The 24730-nt window shown below is 38.6% G+C and overlaps 1 protein-coding gene across 1 annotated transcript in view; it reads left to right on the top strand.

The window, feature by feature from the left end:
* Anos1 (anosmin 1) overlaps positions 1-24730 on the top strand; it is a 135782-nt gene that overhangs the window by 63776 nt on the left and 47276 nt on the right. Inside the window, exon 4 of the mRNA XM_087203961.1 lies at positions 18478-18700. Coding sequence (XP_087060087.1) covers positions 18478-18700 — 223 coding nt within the window. The remainder of the gene's footprint in view (positions 1-18477; positions 18701-24730) is intronic.

Below are 24730 nucleotides of genomic sequence, written 5' to 3'. Positions count from 1 at the left end.
GTGGCGTTTGTGCTGGAGCAGCAGAGTTGAGTGGTTGTGACAAGTTATATGGGCCTGAAAGCTGAACATATTTGCTATCTCACCCTTTACAGGAAGTTTTCCATTCTGTGAAAAAGAATCATCATAATTACATTCATAAAGCCTACTTAGCCATTTAGAGTGTTATTCTCAGCATGCATTTCTAAACCTAAATAGTTCCTCATATATCATGATTTTGAAATGTGACAGATATGAAAGCAGGCAAATAGTTTCAGTTTTGTTGGCTTGGTTTATTAACTGGAAGTTAACTACCTTTCTCTAATCTTTTTTTTCTTTTTAGTTCTTTTATTGGTACATTTTAGGTATACAGTTCGTTTACATTTATCATTGGGTGCTTGTACCTGTACATGATGTATCTTGGTTCTCATTTTTTTCCCCAATACCTGTGCGCCCCTCACCCCCTCCGCCCTTCCCTATTTACATAGATTTCATTTCCATTTCTTTTTCTGTTCTCATAGTTTTTCCTTTCCCTCTTTTCCTTTCCCCTTCTCCTCCCTTCACTCCTTCGTCTTTGGACCTTTTTTTCCTATTTCAAATTATCAATTATTCATTTTAATCATTTTAACCCTTGTTTACACTATCAGTTTCTCACACTAGAGAAACTATTCGGTATTTACACATGTGTGTCCTATTTATTTCAGTTAAGAGTATGGCCTTGATATGCATCCATTTAGCTATAAATGACTCTAGTCTTTCGTTCTTTATGGCTGAGTAGTACTCCATTTTATAAAAAAACCACATTTTCTTTATCCAGTTTCCAGTTGATGGGCACTTGGGCTGCTTCCAAGCTTTAGCTATTACAAACTGTGGTGTTATAAACATGGGTGCACATATATCACTGTGGTATGATTCTTTTAATTCTTTGGGGAAGATACCCAGCAGGGGAATAGCTGGGTCAAAAGGGACCTCTAGTCCTAGTTCTTTGAGGTATCTCCACACTAACTTCCACAGTGGTTGCACCAGTCTGCACTCCCACCAACAATGGAGAAGGGTTCCTTTCTCCCCACACCCCTGCCAGCATTTGTTATTTATTGATTTCTTAATAGCAGCCATCCTTTCTGGGGTGAGGTGGAATCTCAGTGTTGTTTTCGTCTGTATCTCTTGAATGACGAGTGATGTTGAACATATTTTCATATATATGTTTGCTGCTTTTACTTCTTTGAGAAATGTTTGTTCATTTCAGATGGCTATTTCTGAATTGGGTCTTTGAATTTGGGGGGGTCTGATTTTTTTCAGTTCTTTATATATTCTAGATAGTAGTCCTTTGTCTGAGGTACAGCTGCTAAATTTTTTTTCCCATATTGTAGGTTGTCTGTTAGCTCTGTTGGTGGTTTCTTTTGCAGTGCAGAAGCTTTTTAATAAGATGAGATCCCAGTTGTTGATTCTTTCTGCTAGTTCCTGTGCTGCTGAGGTTTTGTTCATGAAGTCTTTTCCTATGCCAATGTCTTCAAGAGGTCTACCTAACTTATCTTCCAGCAAGTTTAGCGTTTCTGTCTTAATATTTATATCTTTAATCCACTTTGATCTCAGTTTAGTGCATGGTGATAGGTATGGGGCTAGTTTTAATCTTTGACAGGTTGAAATCCAGTTTTTCCAACACCATTTATTGAACAGGCTATCTTTCCTCCAATGATGGTGGTTGTCTCCTTTGTCAAACATGAGGTGGCTGAGTATGTCTGGAGTTGTTTCTGCATCTTCTAATCTATTCCACTGATACTCAGGTCTGTTCCTTTGCCAGTACCATGCTGCTTTTATCACCATAGCTTTGTAGTATAGTTTCAAGTTGGGGATTGTGATACCCCCAGCCAGGTCTCTGTTGCTTAGAATTGCTTTAGCTATTCTAGATCTCTTCTGGTTCCAAATGAATTTTTGGATTGTTTTCTCTAGTTCTGTGAGGTATATTGTTGGAATTTCAATTGGCATTGCATTGAATCTATATAGTAATTTTGGAAGTATGGCCATTTTCACTATATTGATTCTTCCTACCCAGGAACAAGGGATGTCTTTCCATTTTCTTGTATCCTCTTCGATCTCTTTTTTCAGAGTGCTGTAGTTTTCAGTGTAGAGGTCTTTTGCTTCCTTTGTTAGACTGATTCCTAGATATTTCATTTTTTTGGATGCTATTGTAAAAGGAATTGTTTCCCTAATTTCTTCTCAATGAGTCTGTTATTTGTGTACAAGAAGGGTATAGTTTTTTGAGTGTTGACCTTGTATCCAGCTACTCTACTGAATCTGTCAATTAAGTCCAGAAGTCTTCTGGCAGAGTTTTTTGAGTCTTCTATGTAAAGTATCATATCGTTGGCAAAGTTTAACTTCTTCTTTTCCTATCTTTATTTGTTTTATTTCTTTCTCTTTTCTAATTGCTGTGGCTAATGTTTCCAGAACTATATTGAACAGGAGTGGTGATAGTGGGCATCCTTGTCTTGTTCCTGATTTTAGTGAGAAAGTTTTCAGTTTTTGACCATTTAGTATGATGTTGGCTGTTGGTTTTTCATAGATAGCCTTAAGCAGGTTAAGATAGAGACCTTCTATTCCAGTTTTCTATAGGGTTTTTATCATGAATGGGTGCTGGATTTTGTCGAATGCTTTTTCTGCATCTATTGAGATGATCATATGGTTTTTGCCCTTGACTCTGTTAATATGGTGTATTACATTTATTGATTTACAAATGTTGAACCATCCTTGCATCCCTGGGATAAATCCAACTTGGTCAGGGTGTATGATCTTCTTGGTGACCCTCTGTATTCTGTTTGCCAGTATCTTGTTGAGGATTTTTGCATCTATGTTCATTAGGGAGATTGGCCTGTAGTTCTTTCTGGGTCGGGTCTTTCCCTGGTTTTGGAATCAAAGTAACACTTGCTTCCAGGAATGAATTTGGAAGTATTGCTTCCCTTTCAATTTCCTTGATGAGTTTAAAGAGTAATGGCGATAGTTCTTCTTTAAATGTCTTGCAAAATTCAGCAATGAAGCCATCAGGACCTGGGCTTTTCTTTGTTGGTAAATATTTTATTACATTTTCAATTTCACTCATTGTAATTGGAGTGTTTAGAATTTCTATATCTTCTTCATTTAACTTTGGCAATTCGTATATATCTAGGAATCTGCCCATTTCTTCTGTGTTTTCCATTTTATTGGAGTAGAGGTTCTCGAAGTAGGTATTGATGATCCTCTGGATTTCTGTTGGATCTGTTGTGACTTCACCTTTTTCATTCTTAATTGCATGTATTTGTGCCCTTTCTTTGCTTTTTTTGATAAGATTGTGTAAAGGTTTATTGATTTTATTTATTCTTTCAAAAAACCAACTCTTTGATTCATTGATTTTTTTGTATCATTCTCTTAGTCTCCATTGCATTGATTTCTGCCCTGATCTTTATAATTTCCTCTCTTGTATGAGCTTTGGATTCGTTATGCTTTTCTTTTTCTAGGAGCTTGAGGTTCTGCATTAGGTTATTTATCTGAGTTCTCTCTGTTTTCCTAATATGGCCATTCACTGCTATGAATTTCCCACATAGAACTGCTTTCATCGTGTCCCATAGATTCCTGTATGTTGTACTGGCATTATCATTTACTTGTAGAAGCTGTCTAATTTCTTCTTTAATTACTTCTGTGACCCATTGGTTGCTCAAGAGGGTGTTATTCAGTTTCCATGTGTTTGTTGTGGTTTTACAGTTTCTTATGTTATTGATCTCCAATTTTATTGCACTATGGTCTGATAATATACAGGGGGTAACTTCTATTCTTTTACATTTACTTAGACATGTCCTATGAGCTAGCATGTGGTCTATTTTGGAGAATGACCCGTGTACAGCTGAGAAGAACATGTATTCTGATTTTGTGGGGTGGAACACTCTGTAAACATCTATTAAGTCCATTTGTTCTATAGTTTGGTTCAGTTCTAGAATTTCCTTGTTAACTTTTTGTCTAGATGATCTGTCTATTTGTGATAGTGGGGTACTGAGGTCCCCCACTATAATTGTGTTAGTGTTTATTTGGTTTTTCATGTCTATTAATATTTGTTTTGTATAGTTGGGGGCATTCGTATTTGGTGCATATATATTTAGGATTGTCATCTCTTCCTCTTGGATTGTTCCCTTCACAAGGATGTAGTGACCATCTTTGTCTCTCTTAATTAGTTTTGGTTTGAAATCTACTTTGTCTGCAAATAAGATTGCTACCCCTGCTTTCTTCTGGGTTCCTGTGGCATGGAGAACTGTTTTCCATCCTTTTACTTTCCGTCTATGAATTTCTTTTTGAGTTAGGTATGTTTCTTGTATTCAGCATATTGTTGCATTTTCTTTTTTAATCCATTCTGCCAGTCTATTTCTTTTGACTGGTGAATTGAGGCCATTAACATTGATGGTTATAATTGATAGATATTGATATATCCTTGTCATGATGTTTTACTTTCGTTGGCTCTTTTATTTCTTATTTTTTCCCTCTTTCTGTTTAGTTTCTTACCTTGCCTGGTGGCTTCCCTCTCTTGGGCCTCATGGAGTTGTGACCTTCATTACTTTTTTCTAGGATATTGTTTAGAATTGCTTGTAGTGCTGGTTTGGTGTTGATGAAATTTCTCAGGTGTTCTTTGTCGTGGAAGTATCTAATTTCCCCATCGATTTTGAAAGATAATTTTGCAGGATACCACAGTCTAGGTTGGAAGTTAATTTCTTTTGGGGCTTGAAATACTTCACTCCAGGCTCTCCTTGATTTGAGGGTTTGTGTTGAGAAGTCTGCTGTGATTCTGGTGGGCTTTCCTTTGTAGGTGATTTGTTGCTTTTCTCTAACTGCCTGTAGGATTTTGTTCTTCTGTTGGGTTTCTGGGATCTTGACTATTATATGTCTAGATGTAGCTTTTTTTTGATCATGGCTAATTAGAGTTCTATATGCCTCACTTATCTGTATGTCCAATTCTCTACCTCTGTCTGGGAAGTTTTCCACTATTACTTCTGTGAACAAATTTTATGTCAATTGTGCTTTCTCCTGTTTTTTCATGGACTCCTATCAGTCTTATGTTATTCTTCTTTGCATCATCTAGCAGCTGTTGGATTGATTTCTCATGGTCCCTTACTATTTTGAAGAAATCTATATTTTCATGGTCTCTAACTGCGATCCTGTCTTCTATATCTGATATTCTATCTTCAGATTCCCTTAATCTGCTGTGGATACTTTCAGTGGAGTTTTTGATCTCCTGAATATCTGTTTGAATCTGTTTCATGGATTCCATTTCTTTCTTATGTTGGGCGATCATGGTTTCCATTTCTTTCTTATGCTGGGTATTCATGGCTTCCAGCATGTTTCTGAGCTCATCTATTTTTTATCTATTTCTGTTCTAGGTCCTCTAATCATGTCTTTCACTCTGCTCACTATCTCTGTAGATATCTGGGAGATTATTTCTGCTTTGCATTTTTCTAGAGCCTCATTCATCTGTTTTGTTACTTCCTGTGCTATCAGTTCAGGGTATCCAGGTGGTTGTTTATGGGACTTTTCCATCTCATTTCCCCCAGGATTTCCCCTTGATGGGGTGGAAGTCTGAGTTTGTGCCTTGCTTTAATGTCTCCTCATTTTTGTTTTTCATATCATCCTTGGTTTAACTCCTGGTTGATAGTTTGAAATTGCTTATTGTAGGTATCTTTGTTGCTTGTAATTAGAACCCTTATGGAATGATTGCTTCTCAGAGGTGTCTTTCAGATATAGTTGGTCTTTAAATTTTGAGTCTCTAATGACTCTAAGGCTATCTCATTTTCCTTATACTAGGAAGGTTCATTGACTAGATCAATAACAATACTTTAGCCCAAATGATACAATCAGCAACACCATTGCATCAAGTACATATTTGAAAATGACAATTTGTGGTAGTTATTAATCTATCACCTTTAGCTGTGTGACTTAAATCAAGATGGAGGACCAACCCAACATATAGTGAATAAACTCTTCAATATAACAACTATACCCTTTGGGATGGGGATTTAGAAAGGGTTGGGGAGGGAGGGACAGATGGGAAGAAGGATAGGGGAAAGTTAGCAGTGTGGCCAGAGGACACAGGTGAGAAGGAAAAAGAGAATAATAGGAAAATAAAGAAGAACTCTGAATGAGGACCAAAACAGGGACAAATAAGGAAGATGAACAATGTGGGAGAGCAAGAGAGTGAGTGTAAGAGAGAGAGAAAGGAAAGAGAAGAGAAAGAAAAAAAGGAGAGAAAAACAAATATTTGCAAAGAGTAGGGAAAAAATTAAGATAAGAGGAGCAAAAGAAAAGAAAAGAAAAGAGAAAAAAACAAACTAATAATACTAATTTTTGGAATAAAAAATAATGAAGATGAAGGGCCCCTTTCAGGGTATGCCTCTGCAGTCACAATAGACAATGTGGGTAGCAGTGTGCAGATATAAGTCAATGAGTCTCAGCAAGCTAGTCGAAGACCCATGAGATTCAGGCAGATTTCTGGCTGCAAGTCCCAAGTTGAGCTCCCTGTCCTCCTGTAGGGTTGAACTCTGCAGAGTTGTATTGCAGGTTCCAGCTGCTCTTCCCTGAAGATAGTCCCAGTCCTGATAGGAGGTGAAGATGACTCCAACTTACCCAGTATAGTGGTCTGGTGGTCGGGTGTCCTCTGCGTCTTTGTAGTGTGGAACCAGGTGTCTGTACAGAGAAGAGGCCAGAGGAGCGGGGGGGTGGAGGGGTGTCCAGTGGATTGCTGCTGGAGCTTGGGCTGATTTGGAGTGTTCCGCAGGACTCGCGACCTTGGTTCGGGTCTGCAGACCTGCCTGTCTGCAGTGGGCTGATTTGGCGTGTTCTGCTCAACCCCTTTCTCTTATCTTAAAAACCATGATAAACTTTTTTTTTCTTTATTATTCACAGAAGGTATTTTATGCATTTAAACCTTTCTCATATTAGTGTGATCTTAATTGACAAATGCCAATATTTTCTCTTTCTTGATGGTAGATAAGATAGTCCTGTGTCTTATGAGTGATGGTGTTCTAATCTTGGTGAAATCTTGGACTAATCTTGGACTGTGTGTCCTTGATGATGCAGCACCTCCCATCTCTGGTTCTGATGTTTCTGATTCATCATACTCAGCCTTAAGTAGAAATTTACTAGATGTCAGCATCAGAGGTGCAAAACAGGCATGGGATCCTCGACAGCTGAGACCTCATCTGTTTCAGGAATCAATCAGGAGTCGAAATATGAGTAGTTTTGGATCAACATGTAGCCTGAGGTATGCAGTCAGCATTAACATACTGCATATACAAATAATAATCCATTCTTTGAGTTGTTTTGTTTCTCAAAATGTTGTTCAAACTTGTTAAATTTGATTTCCATACCATTTCCTTGAAGCAGGTAAACATGCACGTATGAGATAATGGACAAAAAAGTTGATGCATAAAGAGAAAAGCAATTTATCAGCCCCAGATGACATGGTTGGGTAATAGAGGTATAAAATCTAAAATCCAGATGGTGTGACTTCTAGTAGTTAAATTTCTTTTTAACTGTAGTCTGTTCTAATCGTCTCCTCTTAGACCTATTCTACGCAACAACACACAGAATAGAAGACAATGTTGGCCCAACAACCGCTTAAACATGTTTGCCCTTCAATGAGAAGAAAATTTTAGTGATTCAGATTCACAGTTAATTAGTGATGCTTTAACAGAGAGAAGGAAGACAAATGTCTTTCCCAATACAGGTTGGTCTTTAGACATGGAGCATCCTAGCTCTACCAAAAAGAGGCCCCAGAAACTAAAAGTGTAAAGATGTATCACTCTCCCTTGCGGGGTGGGGGTGGGGGGGTATGTGCCGAGGATCTTATCTTGTCCTGCCTGCACAAGTGGCTTTATGTCTTAAAAATCCACGATGTTAATTAAATACATCTCTTTAGGCACTGAAACAAAGCCTTCTGCTTGGGAACATCTGTAAAATGGTAAAAGGCACTGAGAGAAGCTGAAGAGATCTAAACACAAAATGCTGTAATATGCCCCAGATGTGTGTGGGGAGTGGGGGGAATTAGCACATAGAATTCAATACACAATGGCTAACCTGGTCAGAATTTGCTCTCGAAGGGACAAATAGAGATGGCCTTTGGTACTGTTCTTTTTGCACATAGGTATGCATTTTCTTCCTTATAAAACTAGCTCTTAGACTTCAGATAGAATCACCTCTACTTTTTTGAAAATGCACTGAGTGAACCATCCATGATTGATGAAATTAGAGCCCAATATAAAAAGTAGACTCCAATTTTAATAAACTATTTTTTATTGGAAAATGTCATCCTACGAATGTTAGAGTATGGCTCTTGCATACTTCCTTTTGGGAACTTGTTGATTCTTCAGGATACTTGAGTAGCAATTGATGGTCTGTCTGGTGCATTAGAAACACAGATTTTCCATCTATCTGTGCAGTCTGAGATCTTCAGAAATGAAAAGGAGTGGTTGCTCGATCCAGAGCTGTCCTAGTGGACATGATCAGCATTTATTTTGAAAGTGGAGTTGGTAGAAATTTATGACAGGTCAAGTATGAGGAATAGAAGGAAGAGAAGAATGAATCAATGATGATGCCAGAATTTTTCTTGCGAATAGCAGTGGGAAGAAAATCGGAATGGTCTCAGATATGGCATACATGACAGGCACAGATTTGGAGGAAGTGGTGGTGGGGAGAAGGGCTAGGTCAGAAGTTTGATGTTAAGCAGGGTGTATTTAAGATGCAAATTAGAAATCCACAGTGGATGATCCACAGGGAAAGATGTGCAGGAGTTTAGAGATTAAGGGAGATAGATGACGGATAATACTGGAGCCCTAATGCGGGATGACATGATAGAATGAAGAAGTCCTTGGGTTTGGCTCTGAATCACACCCAATACAGGAGGGATAGGAAGAATGAGCTACTTAAGATCTAGATCTAGGTCTAGAGCTACATAAGATGGGAGAGAATTCAGAGGAGTATTCCAAAAACTGAATAATGAGAGCTTATCAAATATGAAGGAATGATCATGTGTGTTTAGAACTGCAAGAATGGCAAGACTTGACCTTCTATCTTGGGATTCCAAAACATGGAGGTCATTCCCAACTTCCACAGGAGCAATGATGTTGAGTGATGGAAGAGAAAACCTCTGTGGCGTGTGTTCCAAAGGAATGGTTCTGCACATAAGCATAGTGGAGCACCATTTCCAGTCTCCTCTGTTCACTGTTCGACTCCTAGATCCTACAATGCCAGTTTGGTTCATGATTGATACACAGATTGCTTCAATGGGCCAATCATTTCATAGGCATTCCTGATAATGCCCGCAAACAAAATGCACTAAGGAGGAGAGGGAACACAATAATAGTTTAGACCTAGTGCCCTACCCATCCTTGCTTCTCTGGGGATTTTTAAAATTCTGAAATTATTTATGTGCTGAATCAGCTTTTGAAGACCTTGCAGCAAGATTCTAGAGTGTTGCTGATTTACATGTATTTGAAGACAAAGTGGCACATGTCAATAAAAATAGGAACACCAAGCTAAAGAGGAAGCTGAGGGAAACATAGGTGAAGATTACTCTACTTGAAAAAAGAGTATATATATCATAGGAAAGTGACTCTCCTCATATACAGGTTTCAGATTTTCTTCAAGGCATCTAAATTTTAAAAATTGATTCATCATATTTGTACATCTTTATGGGATACAGGATGATAACTTGATACATGCACACCATGTAAAATAATCAAATCAGGGTATTTATCATTTCCATACCCTCATGCATTAATCATTTCTATGTGTCAGGATACTTTGGGCTCTTCTAGTTATTTTGTAATGTATCATTGATTGTTGTAGATTATGGCTACAGAAAACCAGAACTAATTCCTCTTGTGTAACTATTTTAGTCCACCTCTCTCCATCCCCCTTCCCCACTTTTCTTCCAATTTTATATTATTCAGAGCAAAGGTTAATGATGTACTTGGGAAACAAATTAATTGTAGTCACATCTAATAAATTAGTATTTATAATTGAGTTTCCAAGCAAATTATAATTGCATTTCCAAGCATAAATTAGAAACATTTGAACCGAGAATTCTTTTCCTTACTTCATGCATACTTAATATTTCAGATGTCTTCTTTGAAAGTCATAATTAGTAATTTACCTTTTTAAAAATATCTCTTGGGCCAGGGATTTAGCTCAGTGGCTACGCCACCTGTCTTGAAAGCTCAAGGACCTGAGTTCAATCCCCAGTACCAAAAAAATAAATAAATAAAATAAAATAAAAATATGTCTTTATTTTTTATGGAATTTGTTACCTGCTCATTTAAAAAAATCAATAGAGAAAGCTAGAAAGAAGAGTAAAACCGAATCATAAATCCAGATTCTATCATCCAGAAATAGCTCTAATTCAGCATGCAGAGAAGTGTTTCTTTCGAAGATCTGAGTCTATTTTCCTAAGAAATGCCTACTTAACCATGGCCAGCCTACTGTGTTATGGAACACCAGGCCATAGTCCTCCAACTGTAACTTCTGTGTCAATGAAAAACAAAATTTTTAAAAAGCCTATTTAAATTGTTGGCTTTTGGGCTAGGATCTGGAAACTTAAATGTAGAGAGGTTTCTCATCATTCCCTAACTAATAAGATGAGCTAACTGTTCCTAATTTGTTTGTACATACAGTGTTGTTTATGCTGAACATCTGTTTTCCTTCTGGGAATTTGGAGTTTTGATACATGCCAGGCAGATGGTGCTAATGTGACTAGTCTGCAGGGCGGGGGGGACCCTGAATACTGAGTTTCTAATGAACTTGTCTGGTTGACAAAATTTCACATGAGTTGTTACCACTCATTATGATCTGCCCATTCTTTGGTTTTTACATCTTGGGACATACACTGGAATCACCTAGGGTGGCCTAAAAATAGCAATTGTGGGGCCTCGCCAGGGACACTGAAGCACCAGTCAAGAGTTCACCCAGAGTATCAGTTTTAGAATCTCCCCAGGTGATTTGAGTAGGGAAGCAAGTTGAGAACAGCAGGATCAGCCCAATCCTCTTATTATTACTCTGAGATATGGTGGGCCTTTTAAAACCATTGACTCTAATAGTTGCTCAGATTCTTACTTGATTTGTGATTTGGGACATGTGATCTCTCTGAGCTTCTGATCCTTTATTTGTAAAGTGAAAATGATATGGTTGGTTGTGAGAAATCAGGAGGAAAAGGTGAGATGAAGAAGTGGAGTGCCTGGTATTGAGTGAGGACACAGTAGGTAATTAGGATCTGCTAGGTTAACGATGATAGCTATGATGATGGTGATGGTGGGGTGATGAAGATGGTATGGTGTGATGGTGCTTATGGTGATGGTGAAGAATACAATGGTAACGATAGTAGCGATAATTGTATTATTCAATTTCCAATGGCTGGGACACAGTAGTGGAGGTAGGTCACCAGGGCCATGACCTGCCCTTTCTGCTTCCTGGTTGCCGTCAGTTGAGCAACTTCCCTCCACCATGCTATTTCTGCTTTGAAGCCAGCCAACAGTACATGGAACCTGTAGAAAACTGTGAACATAATAAGTCTCTTCTTCAAATTGTGAATGTTGGGTATTGTGTCCCAGTGACAGGAAAGAAACCAATGCAGATATGATAATGTTATTGGTTATTGTGGTTGTGATGAGTGTGATGAGATGATGATAATGGTGATGATGATGATGCTGCTGATGATGGTGATGGTAAGGATGATGGTTAAATTCTTGATGATATAATCATGGGGATGGGATGATGATGGTAGTGGTAATGATGGTGATAAGGACGGTGATGTGAATGATGGTGATGGTAAACATGAAGAGAAGGGTGATAATGAAGGTGATGATAGCTCTGGCATTAGTGGTGAGGATGACAGCCATGATGATATTGATGATGGCGAACAGGAAGAGAATGGTGGTGTTTACGATAGTGATGATGATGAATGTGGTGATGGTGATGAGGAAGGTGGAGGATGCTGAGGATGAGGATGGTGGCCCTGAGGCAAATGGTGTTGGAAATGATGATGAGGATGGTGATGCTGATGTTTCTGACAGTGACAGAGATGAATACTGGGATGGTGGTGGTGGTAATGAAGAGGAAGCTGATGATGGGTTTGTGATGATAGTGATGATGATGGTGAAGACCAGAAGGGTGGTGAGGATGGTGACGGTGGTGATCGTGAGGATGGTGAGGATGGTGACGGTGATGAGGACGGCATGCTTCTCTCAGGAGGTGATGCCTTCAAGGTTGCGTTACTTAACGTTGGCGGGGAGGAAACCTACCAATGTTTTGTCTCTTTTGCATAGACTGCTGTATTTCTAGAGAATCTGTACGTGGTATAATTCCATTGAACTGAACTAAAGTTCAATGCTTTCTCCATGGCAGAGGCTATATATATATTAATATTAATATAAATATAAATATATAAATATAACATTATATTTATGTATTATATTTAATATTATGTATATATAATATATACATGTAATATATATACATATACATATAAAATATCTTCAGGAAATTCAGTGAATTGGCTACTTCATGTTCATCATTCCATCATTGATCGACATTATTTTACTCTATAATACCTTACATTTTAAGTCACAGCAAAGAACAGTGTCTCTAATAGAATCTTTCTTTAAACTCTCAAGAGATGTTCCCTACTATTGATAGTATTTGCTTTTATTTTTGACCACTTGTCACAGGTAGGTAAAATTATAAGTTTTATTCATTTTTTTTCTTAGTAGAATTTAGCATGTTTCTCAGGTAAGGCGGTAAAAAAGCATTTTAGTTCTTTGATACTTGGAGATGAGATGTATTATATATGTGTGTGTGTGTGTGTGTGTGTGTGTGTATACACATATATACATATATATATATATTCTTTAAAATGTGAAGAATTTTCACATGATCCAGTGTATCCCAAGGATAGTTTCCTTTACCATTTTGCTTTATCTAGCCATTCTTTTGATGCATATTGATATCCAGTTGTATCTAATGAAAGATATATAGCCTTTGAATATAATTGCTTTCTTAGTTTAGGGCATAGTAAGGCAGAGAACCAGACAAATATTAATGAGTACAGGAACCACGGTTTTCCAAACTTTAAATTATAATAAAGACTTGGCCAAAGATTTTCATTTATGTGATTTTTAAAATTATTCATGTGAATAATGTTATAAGAATTGTTATATGAATTTTGCAATTAATAATTGTCTTACTTGACTAGATATAATTATATAAGCAAGAAATAAGGTTTAGCACATCTGTCTATATTAGCACATCTGTCTGTGTTGTCATGTGTTTCCATTTACTGTGAAACAACTCAATTTTACTCATACTGATTTGATTAACACTTTTCCTAATATTTTCACACTCCTATTAACAAACATCAAGTAATTGTAATAGCACCAGAAATTTTACATTTTTAATGGTCAGTAGTTATTTTCCTGACACCCAAATCATGTTTGTGTACAATTTTTCCCACTGGCTATTAGATTAATTTACACATTTTTTAGTATCTAATTTTCTCTGACCTGTGCACATTTTTCTCCATATTCCACTCACCTAGTAAATTCTCATTAAGCTACTGTTAAAAACAAGAAGAGAGAGCTTAATGGTCAATTTATATTGACCATTAATATTTTATTCAACCCAAACCAAGTCAATTACCCAAGAAAACTGATAGAGAACATGAAAATTTACTTTTGATAAATATAATCAATAAAACCATAAATAGAGGTCCTTTATATGATTGCCATGCCAAATTCACATCATTGTAAAATGAGGTTCATTTAAGTAAAAACCTGGCACTATTTTCTTGCGTGTTCTCATAGGGTTCCGTACCCCATATGCAGATTCCAGGGCCTAACTTGAAAGTTGCGGGTTGAAGACTAATGGTCAGAGGTACTGCAGCAGAAGCAGAGACAAACTTCTGTCTTTGGAGCTTGCACAATTTTTGTAAGAATAAAACTGAAATGTTAAACATTTGAACTCATAGCAATGAGAAAAGAAAAGACACAGGTTACTGAACTCTTGTTGAGTATGTGTGGGAGTCAGCTGTGCATGGTGGTGGTTCGCTTAGTTCTTTGTGTGGATTATTTGTGTGATGCTCATAATATTGGTTGTATTATTTCAAGATCCTGTACCAGTCAAGAAACCTTAAGTATACAGGTAACCATCATTATTTCTGTGGTCCTGCATATAATCACAGAAATCATGTATGAATCCATGTCAAAAGTGAAGCACTGTTAAAATATCTCCTTCCAACTGGAATGTCTAAATTATTGGGTTAATTATGATCACTTTCGTCTTATGCTCATTGGCATAAATATTTCATATCTGTTTTAGGGCTCTGTTTCTGTATTTGTTGTTGTTTTTGTGTGTGAGAGAATCCACTTATTTTTATTTTTAATTTTTGCAGTGCTGGGAATTGAACCCAAATCAGCTCAGTGAGTTATGGATGTGAAGAAGCCCTTCTGTTTACTGGTCCCTCATAGTTCAAGGGCATGGTCATAGGTGTCTAGATAAAAGACATGAAATCTTTGTGAATCATGAACTGAATCTTTGTTGCCCGACTTTTGACTCCTGCTCTGTTTTAATACGTGAACAAGTTTGAACTGAGTTGATTTGAATTACACCATGGTGCAAACCAAGTTGCTGTGATTTCCAAGTTAGCAAGCAGTAAACACTTGTGGGATCTAATAGCAGGATTTCTGCTTAGAAATCTCAGCCTGTGTGTTAGGGGCCAATGACTTTGGTCACTAAGTATTTTCTTTCTTTGCATGGAATATATACATTCTGTTGGAAGAGGAAAATTGGTAAACGCTACGTAATTGTTACAGATCTGTGGGCAGACTTTCTGGATTACTAGTTTAGGTTTGGATTTAAATTTAGAAAGCCAATGAAGTAAAACACATCTAGCCACTAACAGAAAAATGAACTGTGACATAGCACAAGAGAAAACAGTCTTCAGAGTTGATGCGGCTTTAAATGTGTATAAAGTGTTTTTTAAATTAACCAGTTGCAAATTTGTGGTAGTTTAATAATGGAACTATGGCTTTTCTTCCAAGTTTTACCTGTAAGGTTCTTCAAGTGAGATGCAACTTTAGTCAATTCACGTTATTCTCAAATTCTATCTATGTATCTATGTATCTATCTATCTATCATCTATCTATCTATCCATCAGCTGGACTGAGGACTAAACCCAAGGCCTTTTCACTGAGCTACATCCCCAACCCCTTAAAAATTTTTTGAGATTGGGTCTTGAGACAGCCATCAAGTTGCCCACTCTAGGCTCAAATTTGAGATTCTCCTCCTCAGCATCCCAGAGTACTGGACTAGAGGCATGCACAACCACACTTGGGTTATATATTACTAATTATTAACAACCAACTTTATGTAGCATCTAAAAACCTAATCCAAACCTTGGAATTATTCATTTTTAGCTAATGTTTCCAGTTTTTTTCCTTTGGTTAATATGAAGAAGACATGACAGCTTTCCCTTGTGTTTAACTGTAATACAATATTACCATTTTGACATATTAAATTTGTATGTTAGATATTGTGGCTCTAAGACAAAAATTTTATTTGAGCTGCACACTTCCTCATTGTACAGTATTTAAAAATTTGTAGGTCTTTTCAAGGATTTATTTTAGAGTGTGGTGAAACACACCTAACCGTCCCCCTTCACTCTACCACCTACCTCGACGCTATTTGGGAAAAAGAACCAGGTGAGACCTTGGGCACCAGTGCGTGCTGCTGTTGCAGTTACCTTCGGATTCCTGGGCTGTGCCGTGGTGGACGTCCTGTTTCCCACGACATTTCCACTCCCATCAACATGACAAATCAGAGGTGAAAGTTAACAAGATAATTGTCCTTTGGGAAAAGTGGTAGAGCTATCCCGCCTCTCTCTGCCTCCCCCTCCCCCCAAAGATTTGGCTAATGGAGAAGATTTTTGTTTTAGACTGACATACCTCTATCATTGTGCAAAACACCCTATTTCATAGCTCTGGCCATCGACTCACACAGTCTGCTTACCAGGTTTCCTACGTGCAGTGAGGCATCTACCTGAATAAAGAGTAGATGATCTCACCTCTTCATCTGGGAAGAGGCGTGGACAGAACTTGGGCGAGTGTTACCAGGTGTTACCAGGTGGCAGAGAGCCATATTTGGTCATCAGTGAGAGGCCGTTGGTAACATGCTGGCAGTTGTGCTCAGGTGTTGCTAGGAATCACCCAGAAGGAGCCCTACTCGTGAGAATGGAGCAACATTGAACCACGTGACCTTCATCTTCCCCCCTGGTTTCTATCCACCAATGCTACCCCATTTATTTCAACCACTGACCCTGATGTGGCATCAAATAACAAACAGAAAGACCTTCTTTGGGCATCTCCTACTTCCAACTTCAAGAAACCATGAGAGTTCTTCCATGGGTGGTGGGCGGGCCACTGTTAGACCTCATTCTTTTTTTTGTTGTTTTTTGTTTGTTTATTGTGGTACTGGGGATAGAACTCTGGTCCTTGCGCTTGTGCAGCAGGCAGTGAAACCACTGAGCTAAATCCCCGGCTCATAGACCTCATTCTTTGCACTGTTTTGGGTATACTGAGCTATGGTACAAGTTGAGCCTTATGTACATAAGAGCTCAAACCCACCCAGCACTGATTTCTGTGCACAGAGCAATTGAAAGCAGGTGTTTACCCTCCACGTTCCTGGCATCACCCACATCTAGGGAGAATGTGAGTGCACCATCCCTACTGCTGAAAAGCCAAGACCGCAGTGGTACCCAGGGTGTCTGGATCATTTCCAGTCATTACAGCGAAGGCTGAGAACTTAACCTCACTGAGCATGCGTATTTCAGGTGAATAGGGATTTAAAAGGACATGGTCAGGGGCAGGCAGGTATGGTAGTAACCATCTTTCATAAAGGTAAGAGGAGTCTTAGGGTAGGGTTAGGGAAGATTTAGGATTAGGGAAGATTTCTATTGTTCTTGTTACTGAGCTGGGGATGGAACCCATGGCTTTGTGCATGCTAGGCAAGGACTTTGGTGCTGAGTGCACCCCTAGTCCCTACGATGGAAATCTAGCCAGGTATTTTCTATAAGTCAAAAGGAGAGTAAGGCTGGGGTGAGGGCTGGGGCTGTCTTGGCCATTCTTCAGATAGGCAAAGCAGAGTCAAAGCACAGAACTGCTTTCTCTCTCTCTGAGCAGCAAACTTTTTAGGAACTTCAATTCAACAGCAGAAAAAAGCCATTATCTTCTGACTGCAGCTCATATCTTAGCCAAGACTGAAATGCTGCCCTAGACTCCTTTTCCCAAGGAAAAAGATGGATTTGATAAATAGTCCTTCACCTTGCTCATGCTTTTCCAGTGTCAAATCTCTAATATATCAAGGCCTTCCCACATTCACTAATGGTTGATTGATTCTGGGATCATTCAGAATATTATCAAACAAGATGTTCTCCAGAACTCAGACTAGTTCATTGGTAGCGTAGGTCCACATCGATGTATAAAAGTCCACGTTCTTTCGCCTTGCCACTCATTGGCAAATCAGTACTGATAAAAGACTCTGCACATTGACTCTAAGAGCTGATGTTATTAAACATACTCAATTTAGCCTTAGACTTTGTAGAGATGGGAAGTGTTTGGGGAATGGAGCTAGATGGGACAGAGCGGAGAGGAAGAGAAAGTAAAAATGATTAAGATGAGATGTGTCTGTGTATCAGTTCCTCAGGATGAATGTATAATATATCAAAGATATATACTAAAAAAAAAAACTAAACAAATCAAAAGGTTTAGACAACTCTGTGATTTATTACCAATAGTGCGTCGCAATTATACGAATGATACAACTTCCTTAGGGCCACTGATAATGTATTTACTTAGTATTTATAGTATTTGAAAAAAACTAAAGTGACTTGCTAAAAAATACTTAAGGCATCTATTTCAAAAGAGCCTCTCAAATTGTATTTAACAGGTTCAGTAAATATTTATAATTATGGGGCTTTTTTCTGATGACGAGAATGGAAGCCAGCCTCCTGCATGCTGAACACTTGCTCTGGCACAGAGCCACACCCCAGCCCTATGATAATTTCTTCACCGCTCTCTTTGAGCTGAGATAGAATGTAAAGGTGTGTGAATGTTTGTGTGTGCACAGTGGGGCTGCTCCAAGCAATCTCAAACCATAATGCATGGGTTTTATTCTTCTGGGAAAGTACCATTCAATGTCATTTTGCTGGGGGCAAACAAAACAAATTCATCAATTTTGTAAAAGATGCAAGGGAATTTTTGACAGCATAAAAATGTGAAACTTCCTTTCAGATGTCCCTGAAGCAGTCTTCATGCATCTTTTTAAATGTGCAGTTACTGGGAATCAAACCCAGAGCATTATGCATGCTAGCCAGGCAGGTGTTCCACCACTGGCCTACATCATGTGTCTCCAATGGAATGAAAATAAAATTTTTAAAATTTTTTCTGACAGCCTCTGTTCCCCAAGAAGAACTATGAGTGCTTGACCAGCTGTGAGTTCCTCAAGTACATCCTCCTGGTGAAGCAGGGGGATTGCCCAGCCCCTGAGAAAGCTAGTGGCTTTGCTGCCGCCTGCGTGGAGAGCTGTGAAGTTGACAGCGAGTGCTTGGGGGTGAAGAAGTGCTGCTCTAACGGGTGTGGACACACCTGCCAGGTGCCCAAGACTCTGTACAAAGGTGAGAGCAGACCTGAGGTTACAAAAGACCTTTACCTTCACCGAAGCTGATGTGTGCTTGGGCAAAGGGTGTTGTTCACATGTGGAAAAGCGACAAGAAAATACCAAACGTTAAGGAAGTTTATTTTGTGCCATGTACAATGTTAAAATATTCATGGGTCCCAGAGATTAGCCACAATAAGCTCAAGGTAGAGTAAATCAGACATAAATGTTTTAACATACGTGTACAATAGTAACAATCTAGGAACTTTATTTTGTGTGTGTGTGTATATATATATATATATATATATATATATATTTTTTTTTTTTTTTTGCCTAGAAGACTAAATCAATTAAGTTCTGCTGGGTACATTAGAATAAAAAGATTTAACCCTGGAAATGGGCTGGAGTGCAGGCACACTTGAAAAATGCACAGTACTCCTCGTACAGCTTTTCTGTTGGCAGAATCTGGGGGCTAAAGTGGCATTATAGAGATGTTAAATATTTTGATTCATATGTGGGGATTCTAAGCAGAGGAATTTCTTTCCCTCTTCCAAAAGATGAGGACTCAATTCAACACACATTTCTGCAAATATAATAGTTTACACTCAAAAGCAAATTCTAGAGTACTTAACTTCTTAAGGCTAAGTGCTTTTTGCCTTTTTCTTTCAGTGTGACTGAGTTCTTTCCTGCCCAGCTGATTCTGTTGTGCTATGTTTAGTTTTGGGTACTATCAAGATATACTCTGACTATAATATTTTGTCAACCTTTTGGCCTAATTTGAAGAATGAAGTACAGTCAATCAGTAAGCAAGTAAAAAAGGAGAAATAGATATGTCTTTTTCCTCACTTTTAAAATATTCATATGCCAAATTATATTATTTATAACTGCTGCTAGTTTTAAAAAATAAAATATGTGTAAAAGAGCATTCACTAACAATACTAGTTTTGAGTTACGTCTGGCTGTGTTTGGCAGTCTCTTACCCTCATAGTAATACACCTGTCCCAGAAATAATATACCTACCCTACCTTCCTCTAACTCTACTTCTGAAATACCTTCCTTTGAAATTGACAAAATCCATGCAATTTTCTTTTTTTTTTATAAACTCTTTCCTAAGATTCTTGGAAACCTAGGGTAAGTATCACTTCCTAAATTCAAACTAGTTACTGTTTTCCCCTGACTGAGTGGCATTTCTTTAATGCATTTAAAGTGTTATTATTTTTATACCTTGTAAATTCTATCAAATCACTTTCGCAAAATCTAAATCATTTATTTTCTAAAATGTCAGATATTATGAAAATTTTCCTATTATTTTAGATCACACTATTTATTATTAGATTTTACCATAAAAATAGGATGTCTTTATAAGCCCATTTGTAAATCACATGATGTTTTAAGAGGGCATTTTGAAAAAGGAATATAAATTAAAATATAGAGTTTTTATAAGAAGTGTTGGGAATTGGTATGAATTTCAAATAAACCTGTTTCACCAATAATAAGAAGAATATCTAGGAAGGGCTGAAATAAGTGATTAATTATACAAAGACACTTGCAATTCAAACCTGTGCTTAACTACATAAGATAGACTTGTAAAAAATGCTAAAGTCACTTTTCTAAGAAGACCTACCAAACTACCTCTTAACATCGATTTTTGTGGGAAGCAGGAATTCATGGGGAACTAACTACAAATGGGCCTGCCAGTGTCATAATGGCATGGTGCAGCTAATCTGTTGGCATTTGAACACACACACACACACACACACGCATGCACATGCACACACACGCACACACAGGTAGACATTTTTCTCTCATTGCTCAAGCAGCCCCTCAGGGAAGGCAGGTCTCTATCCATGTCCCACCAGCAAATAAGTTAGGGTGTGTGACAGAGAGAGGTCAGATAGAACCACCACAACCTTCCGGGACCTCTTAGCCAATTAGCCACTTGAGTGCTGTTGACACTGTCAGCCACAGGGCCAGCTGCTTGCTCACTCTCAGCAAGGGAGCCTCCTGCTGATGGCGGGGGTCCAGGGAAAGCTCTGGGTCGGGCCCTGCCCTGGGCTCCTCCAGGAGAAAAACAGCCACCCAGCCAGTGAACACACAGATCCGCCTTGGCCACCTCGGAGTGCCAGACGTCACTGTTCCTTTCTTCAAAGCAGCCTTCTCGGTGTCCCCAGACAGACTGGTGTGAAGTGGGCTTCCCTGCCCCTCTCTGCCTCCTCTTGCTCTGGGCCATCCTTTTCCTCCACGAGTGGGGTCCGTGGTTGGATGGGATGAACTCGCCCTGCTCTCAGTTTGCGAGTGTGGAGGCCGAGGTCGCAGGCTGTCCCTAAGTGGTCTGAGTGCTGGTAGGAGAGATGTATCCTACACCTGTTCCCACGGGCTAGCTCTCCTGTCAGTTTCGTTCGAATTATGCAATCACCGGAAGAGGACCGTGTACCAAAGCTGTCACTGGGCATCACTGAATTATATGAGAGGCCAACCGAAAGACAGGCCATTACCCAATTATTTCCAGTACTGGGGATTGAACCCAAGGCCTTCACTGAGCTACACCCCCAGCCCTTCTACCACAGGGGTACCTCAGTTCTCAAACTTAATTCATTCCACAATTCTGAAGAAGATGGCCAGTTAGCTAGCAAGTATACGTTATGGAAGACCCAATTTTATTGCACAAATAATGAGTGAGTTGTAGATTTCTCATGACCTTCTCGTTCATTGCTTATTTAACTTATTAAAATGTCATCATGTGGATGGTTGGTGTCTGGAAATCCTGAAGAACATTTGCTTAATTCTCTCCTAGTTTTAGTTTAAAAGGAGCTGGTGCCACCTGCACCTACCAGTACTAATACATTTGAGCAGAGTAAACATTAGTTTATTGCATCTGGTTTGCAATGTCCCATAAAGGGCCTTGGGGGACAACAATGGATATAAAACCACTGCCACCCTGTCCACTGTTCATTGCTGAGCTAATCATGCACATGATACTTATTTAAATATGCAAATTATTTTCTTAACTTTTGAAAAAATTGAAATATACTAATCTCTATGTTGTTTTTCATGCAATCATTTATGGATTTGACTTTTTAAAAATTATAGAGTCACATATACTTTATGTTTGCCTTACTGTGTTTGTGAAAAGAAAAATGAGGCATACGGATTTTATAGTTTCAAACATTTATATACTGAAAATTTGAGTTTTAGTGAACAATGGGTGTTTTTGAAAATGCGATCAACTACATTTTCCATTATTTCTGAGCATTGAATTTGGGTTATTCTGGAAAAACTATGCTTAATTGATGCCTCCCCGTAAGTTACCTTTACTAGACCTATAGCATAGTTTGAAACAACCAGCCAAGATCTATTCCTTTATTTTCAATTAAAATGATGAGCAGCACAATAAAAGACTTGAAAAGCTAGCACACCAGAACTAATGTTATGAAATGGAAACCTTAATATTGCTGTGGAAAGTTTAAAAAGCTTGTCCTCTATAGATTAGAGCATAAGTGGTTGGTTTGGGGTTCATTTCCTCTCCCTTCATGTATGAAGTTGGGTTTATGGCAGTTAGTTGTCCTCACAGAAGGAGAAATGTTTAATTATTTTACTGGCAAACCCCACTGGCTCTTCAGGCTTCCTGTCATGGCTATTGGTTGGGTAGAGAAGGAGAAAAGTTGAAGATTTGGAAGAAGTATGTTCTCCATTCACCATGGGCAGATCATAGATTAATCATATGTCAGGGGTTTTTCAAAAAGCTTTATCATTGAATTGATTTAATATTTTCCATCAATAACTCAATGTCTGAAATTCAAACTTCAAGCCTTTGGAGATGGACTAATACAACTTCTCACAAATGAATTTTTAATGGTCTGAATCCAGTGGTCCAATGCCTTCACATGGTATACATACAAATTCCTACAGTGCTGACTGTCTTTATGAGATGGTACTTAGTGGTTGATTATTGAATTGCTAGAACATTTTCATGTCATTCAGAATCACAACAAAAACATTCTTATACTTAAAGCCTTGACATGGATGGGCAACTGCTGATTATTTATCATCATTCATTTTTCTCCCAGTCTATTTTCAATCTTTTTTAAAGAACTAGGTTTCTATTTTTTTTTATTTCACCAAAATACATTTTGCATTTTAAGGAAAAAATAAAGGGCCCCTTTGTCTCATCTTATGAAGTGACATATGACAACATTTTAAAATTCTTCAACAGAATAGTTTAGATTCCAGATGACTCATTTGTTCAAAAATCATTTTTAGAAGAAATAGTCTGATCATTTACATAACAGACACCACATTGAGAAGAGACCCCGTTGACACATCTGGTTCTGCAATCGGGAGGCTGGTTCGGTCTCGAGGACCTGCGCCAGCAGTGGGGGCTGAGGTCTTAGGGGAGCAAGTCCCATCTGCACACAATTACCACAGCGCGCTGGAGTTACTTCCAATTGAGGGAGCCCATGAACCCTAATGCAAAGCAGATGGACCATTTCTTAATGAGCATGCGAATTGTAGGAGCGTTGACCATCATAGTTAAAGAGAGGCGGAAATGAAGAAATTTGAACTGACATTGTCTGAATGGCCAGAGAAGGTCATTGGTGGTGGAATGATATTCCAGATTAACACCTGACAGTCAGAGATTTGGACCTTTATATTTGCTTCTGGTGAGCTCAGATTAGTTGAGTATCTCGAGTATTTATATGGCTGTTTTCATTCTAGAAGATTAGACACCGGGCAGCCAAGAAGAAAGGTGGATTTGGAAGCCTTGGAAATTCTGCTGTCCAGGAGTTTGCAGAATAAACTAGCCATCTTCTCTATCATACACAGAGAAGTCAAGTGAATCATGAAATGTTCTTAGATCTGCATCCTAGCCTCAGGAGAATATTTGTCTAGCACCTGACTGGCTACCTTGAATGCAGAAATCATACACATTGGTCATTTTGATCAAATTTTGCTGGCTTTTTTCATCACACAAGAAGGAGGTATTTGTGAATTAAAACTGATCATCAATTAGCTTTGAGATCTCTATCCTATCAGGATTTTTTTAAATCTTGGAAAAGACTGTGCCCAGTATAATAAAACTCTCATATATTTAAATGTTTTTTACGATTCTGGGATTGAACTTTAGCCCTGAGCTACAACCTGAGCCCTTTTTTGTTTTTTATTGTGAGACAGAATCTCAAACTTTCGATCCTCTTATGTCAGCCTTCCAAGTGCTGCGATTATAGGCATATGTCACACACAGTGCCTGGTTATGTTGTGCACATTTTTTAACATTATATTTGTGTGTTGTGTGTGTGTGTGTGTGTGTGTGTGTGAGAGAGAGAGAGAGAGAGAGAGAGAGAGAGAGAGAGAGAGAGAGAGATACTGGGAAGTGAACCCAGCATCTTTGCATTGAACTTCATCCTCAGTCCTTTTCTTACTTTTATTTATTCGTTTTGTTTGTTGCCTCCCAGACTGCTGGGATTACAGGTGTCCACTGCCACAGCCAGCATTGATTTATTTCTTGGTATTTACCTTTTAAAAAGCAAAAGTGATGGGGAGAGAGAGAGAGAGAGAGATTTAAGAAGGCAGCACAGAATTCCTGTGATAAGTTCCTCCCATCCCCAAGTCACCTTTGAGCAGAGAGGGGCTGTCACTGGTGCAAAGGTTTTTGTAAATATTTCGGTGTCCTCCTACTTCCCCTGGCTTACTCCTGAGTGGAGATAAAGTAGGTGAGGCTATTCCTTCAGCAAACATTTGCTTTACATTTGCAATTGCAGAGTTCTCCTGGGGACGCTGTGAGGGCCAAGAAGGACAGGGACATGACTGGACCTCTGGGGCTGTCCCTTAGAGAGGAAGACAGACATCGTTAAATGAGCATTTTGCTGCCAGGAGCAGTTAAATGCACATATCGCTGACAGTTACAGGCTCAGCACTGGAGAGGGGCAGAAGAATGGGGCCTTTATTTCCATTCAGAGACATTAGGGGAAGTGTCACAGGGGGGTGGCATTTGGTCTGAGCCTGGAAGTATTTAAGTGTCTGTAGATGGAAAACAGACTGAAAGACATTT

The sequence above is a fragment of the Heterocephalus glaber genome, unplaced genomic scaffold (genome assembly GCF_053883595.1).
Source record: "Heterocephalus glaber isolate CG9 unplaced genomic scaffold, H.glaber_assembly_v1.0 deba00001817, whole genome shotgun sequence".
In the NCBI taxonomy this organism is placed as follows: Eukaryota; Metazoa; Chordata; class Mammalia; order Rodentia; family Bathyergidae; genus Heterocephalus; species Heterocephalus glaber.
Note: the sequence above shows the minus strand (reverse complement) of the source record. Positions and strands in the feature narration are given on the sequence as shown.